The sequence below is a fragment of the Pinus tabuliformis genome, chromosome 4_1 (assembly GCF_031772625.1).
Source record: "Pinus tabuliformis cultivar Carrire ecotype Pingquan chromosome 4_1, CPIR1, whole genome shotgun sequence".
Taxonomy (NCBI): Eukaryota; Viridiplantae; Streptophyta; class Pinopsida; order Pinales; family Pinaceae; genus Pinus; species Pinus tabuliformis.
The window spans coordinates 926162765-926169238 of record NC_142303.1 but is presented as its reverse complement, the minus strand read 5'-3'; the positions used below and the strand labels follow the sequence as shown (position 1 = coordinate 926169238).

General features: G+C 38.6%; 2 protein-coding genes across 2 annotated transcripts; both read right to left on the bottom strand.

Annotated features, from left to right (window-relative positions):
* Positions 1-356: 356 nt before the first annotated feature.
* On the bottom strand, positions 357-3737 carry LOC149179190 (uncharacterized). The gene is made up of 4 exons (XM_089420556.1): positions 3324-3737; positions 1917-3223; positions 1072-1835; positions 357-848 (listed from the first exon to the last, which is right to left on the bottom strand). The coding sequence occupies exons 1-2, from the start codon at positions 3726-3728 to the stop codon at positions 3014-3016; spliced, it is 615 nt and encodes a 204-aa protein (XP_089276682.1). The 5' UTR covers positions 3729-3737; the 3' UTR covers positions 357-848; positions 1072-1835; positions 1917-3013.
* Positions 3738-3833: 96 nt separating this feature from the next.
* On the bottom strand, positions 3834-5015 carry LOC149179189 (uncharacterized). Its single transcript, XM_089420557.1, has 2 exons — positions 4879-5015; positions 3834-4217 (listed from the first exon to the last, which is right to left on the bottom strand). The coding sequence occupies exons 1-2, from the start codon at positions 4900-4902 to the stop codon at positions 3918-3920; spliced, it is 324 nt and encodes a 107-aa protein (XP_089276683.1). The 5' UTR covers positions 4903-5015; the 3' UTR covers positions 3834-3917.
* Between the last annotated feature and the right edge of the window lie 1459 nt (positions 5016-6474).

The window sequence follows — 6474 nt, the reverse complement described above, 5'->3', positions numbered from 1 at the left end:
TAAATTTGGAAAATAATTCATTCCACAAGTGAAATTTCCATTAAATATATAAAAAGAGTTATATGCATATAATTATTTATATTCATAAATTTCTCCTGCATAATAAAGGGAGGGAATTTTGAGCATTTACTCAAATTGTGATCATTTGGTGCTTGATGTATATAACGCTCTTTGTAAACTTGATTAATTCCTTCAATAGAATAATCTTCTTCAATGTTTAATGCAATTTCTCCTAAATTTACTATAAAACTCAAAAAGAAAATTTGTGAAGCTTTTATCTGGTAAAAATATCAAGTTTCTCCAATACCATAATACCATTGGTTTCAATGATTGGGACAAGGTTCCCAAAAGTCATATATTAAACTTTTTCCATCCCTATAATACCATAAGGTCTGGCAATTTGGACAAAGTTGATAAAAATCAAATATTAAATTTTATCCATTATGATATACCATATGGGTTTGGTGATTTGGGCAAGCTTCTAAAAGTGAAATATTAAAATTTCCCGCCATTGATAACACCACTGGGGCGATTTAGGCAAGGTTTCTAAAAAGTCAAATATTAATTTTTGTTGATAATTCTTTCACGGAGTTTGGGAGTTTGGCAATTGGGAGTTTGGCAATTTGAACAAGGGAGCCATTATCGTAGCGGTAGTCCTGGCCGGGGTTGAGAAACTCGAGTTCTTTGAGTTGCCGGAACCTTATTACTTTGCAGTCAGGTACGATACTGACAGACCAAGCAGGTAGCTGATAAGAGTTTCCATTGAATTGCACGGTTGCTGCATGCTTAAGGCCCTTGTCGCTGAGAAAAGTAGCACATAAACTACTACCTTTAGAATATGTTGTTCCCTGCATATCCACAATATTTGATGCCTTAAAGTCAGTCAAGCAAGTCTGTATAGCTTTGTGCAACTCTTTCAGATGCCCCCTTTGACCTAACAATGGTTCTAAATTCCCATTGTGGAATTAAGGTAATTGAACCAGAAAACATTCAATCAATGAAAGAAATTTTAATTATATCTATATACACTTTCACTGCGGAACAGAATTTGCACTGGGAACTCTTGCATACCATATTCGTCAATTGGTGCATCATAGTCATAACTGGTGGCAATGAATGGACCTCCAGTTGTCCGGCCAAAGTTTGTGCCTCCATGGTATTGCAACATAAAAAGCATATGGTAAATAAGATTGTTCATTTATTCTATTGAGAGAGGCCAGGTGTTTAAGGGTTGGGATGTGTTTAAGGGTTAGGGAGATGTATGTTGCTTAATAAATCCTGGGTTATCATGCAAATAAAAACATAAATATAACTGCATGAGCTTAGTAGCATAAATATTAATACATATGGCCTTGAGCTTAATACAAAATAAGAATAAACCCCACCATGTAATAGTTCTGGAATGTTCCTCCTCTCTGGTAAAATCGGGCTACTGCAAAAGCAACATCCTCTGTAGGCCTATGAGGGATGCTCGATCCAAATGCCGTAAACCTGTAATGAAAACGATATTTTAGCAGGGTGAACAGGAAGCCCCCGCATTTCTAATACTGAAGCTCTACCCAGGCAATAGATTGCAGCTTTGTTTCGAACATAATAATGTTCCTAAGTATATGTAAATTCTGTGATGTAGGGAAAATCAAAATTCGGAAGCGCCTGTAAATATGCTTTATAGTTGTGATGAGGCAAAGAAAACATTACCATCCTGCCTAATTCTCAGTCCACATCACCCAAGGGAGGCCTGTATTTAATGATAATGCCATTTTTGCAGTCCATTGTATATATGACTGGCCCTTTCCTCCATAAGGTTTCTCCACGTTACCATATTCATTCTCAATCTGCATAAACTTATGGGTCAGACCAGAAAGCCATACTTCAGACTCAACACTGAAGACAAGTATCACAACAAGACAGGGTACCTGTGTTAATATAATGGGTCCACCTTGCCATGCGAAGAGCTTTTCTTCCTTCATCAATTCCACTATCTTTGTAGTGAAATTTTGCATCTCATTCTTAAGAAAACAAATCAAATCTGTAATTAGTAACCGTGACCAAAATACTAAAGACAAGCATTTAACTTGAAATTGAAGCTTTATAATCATCAATTATGAAAAGTATGCAAATATATTTTGCTAAATCAAATCCAAAATAAAATCACCTTAAATGGTCCGTTGTCTGTTCTAAACCTAGAATAGGAATAGGCGATTGATGTTTAAGAATCTTCTTTACAGGCTCTGTAGGAGAGCATCTTCCTATTATTCATTTGAATATAATCTATTCATTGCTAACGACTTAATATTCTATTTGCAAGTGCACAATGCAATTAGGGACGCTTGCAGATGCACGATGTTATGTAATCGGTGACAACACCACCAGGGAATAATCCAGTCAATAGACCTAATGAATGAATTGATATAACAATTAAATTAAAGAGCTTACCTGCATTAGATTTGATCTTGGATACCTGGCTTGCAAGAAAGAGCATAAACACAAAAACAAAGATAACCCATCACACTGGGGTTCTGTGGAACGAGCCTTTTTGGAGCTTATGTGCTAAAAGAGATGCAACCAAAAAGTCCTGTACTTCCAGTTTTAATGCATACAAGAACGAGTAATTCCTTACATGAGCTTTGAATTAACAAGAGAATGTTGAAAAGAATAACAGACAATCTATGTCAAATATGAACCCTGAGATTACAGGGAAAAGTTAAAAAACAAGAACAAATGACAAAGAATTGACCAGAACATTGAAGCACAAACAGAGTGATGTCAAAGATAAACCCTCCATTTATAAGGAAATGTTAAAAATCAACAAAATGACGTTGGGAAAACAATGGTGGACAGATTCACTTAAAAAAACAATCGGTTATATATCTCACAAAGCCAAATTATAAGTATTAATCTGAGGAGAACCTTTTATTGCAATCATGAATAAAAAACACACTTCTTAATTAGGAATAAAAGAACACATTGGTTCATCACAACTTCATTTACATCTTGTTTTCTTTATGCTGTTTTAACCACACAAAAAAACAAAACACTTATCATAAAGCTTCTCTAAATACAAAAACACACGTATCAGTTCAACCCTGCAAATCATTTTGAGCTCACATTCCAGTTCACATTGTTTTCTACGCTTTTGAGCTTGAGCTTGAAGAGACTGCAAGAGCTGTTCCAGTTCTTTCACAAAGTCAATTGCACCTCCAATAATGGAGGCCTGGTCTCCCTGAACAAAGACATATATGACCCAAATAAATCCCTGAGCCATAAATTTCATATAAAGTTATAGGAATTGAAATGACAATATAATGGTGCAGAATTTGTACCCTTTGGATGAAAGAGACCGGCATCAGGGAACGCAGGACTGTTAAATGCTCGTTCATTTGCTTTCTCCTATTGCGCTCAACAGCAATGTGAGTCATCCTTTGGCTCTCCACTTCTTCACTGTTCTTGCAGACCTTGGAACGCTTCCTCTTCCTAATTCGTTCACGGGTGGCTGTATTGGCTTGGTAACCATTAATATTCCCCAATCTCTTGTCGTTGCAATTGTCTGAAGAATTCACAGTGTTAGATGAGTTGGGCTCCCGGCTTGAAGAGCTCACACCCTCCTCTGGGGCATCCAAGCTGGAGAACTGATCTTTTGCTTCAGTTTTGACAAGCGAAGTACATGATTCCGAGACATGGGTTATGCAGCTTTCAGGTTCAAAAGGCTGAACTTCGACCCTCTGCATAAAGTTATAGTTGGGCCATTCTGCCCTTCTACAGCTTGTCAGATTCAAATCATATTCAGATCCATGACCACCGTGCAGAAACTCGTCAAAGGATGGACTTTCACGTTTGCTATCATTATCACAGATCGGAAATGATAGCAGCTCCTGAAATCCCCATGACCTCTGTTGCTCTAGCACAGGAAGCAGGAGCTATGGGCCATGATTGAAGCTGCAAGCTGGTACTGATCCGGCCTCGTCTCCGTTCATTCCTATGCCTTCCAGCATGTGCAAGAGGGCCAAGTTTGATTGCCTAGTATCTCCAAAGACGTTCAACGTCTCAGACAATCCTTTTTCCTGGGAGCCAAAATTTAATGGCGCTTGTGAGCCCAACACCTCTATTGGCCTGCATGAGCTCCCCATTTTAGCACATTCTGATTCAAATTCATGAGATGGACTTGTTTTGTGCACACCAGAATACATCCACTTCAACTTGCCTGCACCTTCAGGGGTCTGCAACAGCATATAACAAAAGTTTAAACGTTTTTTTCATCTGGCAAATTATGTTTTTGACCAGGGCATACAATATACACAACACCAGCAGCATGGCATTGGGAGTGTGAAAAATATTTGAAAAGAAGAACATTGCAGAACCCGATAAAGGTTATGACTCAAAAGTTTTCTATTGTTTGGTGCATATTGATTGCATTGCCTTTTTCTATCACAAACACTCGATGCAAGTGAAATCAGGTCTTCTCACACAAAACGATGAACATACAGATTCATATTTACTAGGCACTTTGCACAACAACTGAGCCCAGCCCACCCAAATATTTTGCATAACTACAACTTAATCCCGATCACATCCCATGTTCTTCTTAAGGCAAGGTTTAGGTATAAATTTCTATGAGTTTACCATATATAGAAATTTGATTTTCATAGCCCAAGCTAGATTATCATATTAACCCAAGCTCGATTCTCAATATATTCTAGACCTTAGCTTTGTAAGTGCGATACTGCGAATATGGAAGTTAATAGTATCACAACAACAGTTAGTCCAAGTTCAGTTGTGAGCGAATTCCTGAGCTTGGCTTAAAAAGTGCAACACTATACTTCCTGATTAGGGCGAAGTTAATAGCTGTTGTAGAACTCTAGTGCAAAAGGATTAACTCACAGTATTAGCGTCATTTGGCTCCATTGTTGATACTGCCTCCCGTGCTCCAGATCTTGCTGCAATTAATACCAGTAACGGAAAACCAGACCACTCATTTCACGTATACGGGATTCTGCAGCACAAATTCTGCCAGAACCTGTTTTTAATTCGCAGGCACAAGGCTTATTGAGGGATAAGGCCACAGGATGAATGCTGGCAGTTACAAAAGGACCAATGGAAATGCAAGAGTCATGGGGCTCTCCATAAATGCACTTGTGAAGGAACGATCAGCATGCCCCTCCCTACTAAAATGTATTTTTAAACCCCTTGTACCAGAGATTTGATGCATTTGGAGCTCTAATGGTTCTGTAATTGACGATTGTGCAGAGGAAGGACATATGAATTGACTGATTTGAGACAATACCCGTAGCTTGACTGAACTCGATCAATTAGATTAAGTGTGTGAGTGAATCATACAGTGCTGCAACTATTATAAGAAGCTTAAATGAACGCTGATTAATTAGATTAAGTGTGTGAGTGAATCATACAGTGCTGCAACTATTATAAGAAGCTTAAATGAACGCTGATTAATTAGATTAAGTGTGTGAGTGAATCATACAGTGCTGCAACTATTATAAGAAGCTTAAATGAACGCTTTTACAGGTTCTTAAACTGGATCAAAGACTCACGCTGGTATCAATCTTGAACTGCTTCTTCTGTTGTTAAATATGCTAACGTAGATGGTACTGCAATTTCACTTATTTCACTTATTCATTAGGTGGTTTATATAATCCCTTATCTAATGCATTTTCAAGAAGGTTTGGGTGTACAGTGCCTGAAACTGTGCATCATCATCACCAGGTGTAGGGACCGGTGGTTAACCTGTCATCACCCTGCTCAGGGGCCTGAATACCTGCAACTGCCTCGAGATCTGGAAGAAACGTACGTTTTATTCCACCAAACATAGCCCTAGAATGCCCCTTTGACAAACCCCAGCCGTGCCCCTTAGCAGAGTAGACCTGATGGCCTGACCGGGTGAGCGATATTATTCAGAAAAAAAGTCCCCTAGGCATCCCAACACACTTTAGGTAATTACAAAATCAAGAATGCGTCATCTGGGCAGCTTAGCGCTGGAAAATCGAAAATCGAAAATTCCTCTCCATGCATTTAAGACATGGCGAACCCATAACAATATTGGTTAATACATGTGTTGTGCATGCAAGGGTGGTAAAATTTATTATTAAATGCATAGCGAACCCACAACAATATTGGTTAATACATGTGTTGTGCATGCAAGGGTGGTAAAATTTATTCTTTATTAAATTTGTACTTCATATGGAGAGAAAAATTAATAAAAAATAAAAGTAAAAAGTGTAGTCACTAATATAAAGTTAAATATAGGACAAGTGAAAAATGGCTCCAAGGTTGAACCCTAGTTCTGCCGCCTCCATGCCCTCGGCCGACGGCGGGTCTCTGATCGCTCTGGCCGCGAAGGGATCTGAGAGACTTAGGCAAAGATCATGGATCTTTCTTTCCGCAGCAGGTTTGCAGGATGGCCACACCAGGAAAGACAGAGCCGCGGACTCAGATGCGTTTGCAGACCCCTTGATCGAGAAC

What these genes read in the sequence shown, in the direction of transcription:
- LOC149179190 (XM_089420556.1), bottom strand. Translation starts at nt 3,728, where the DNA reads ATGCAGAGGGTCGAAGTTCAGCCTTTTGAACCTGAAAGCTGCATAACC. An exon ending in CGGTCTCTTTCATCCAAAGG is followed by an intron (nt 3,224 to 3,323) that starts GTACAAATTCTG and finishes GTCTTTGTTCAG; the next exon opens with GGAGACCAGGCCTCCATTAT.
- LOC149179189 (XM_089420557.1), bottom strand. Translation starts at nt 4,902, where the DNA reads ATGGAGCCAAATGACGCTAATACT. An exon ending in AGCCAAATGACGCTAATACT is followed by an intron (nt 4,218 to 4,878) that starts GTGAGTTAATCC and finishes ATGCTGTTGCAG; the next exon opens with ACCCCTGAAGGTGCAGGCAA.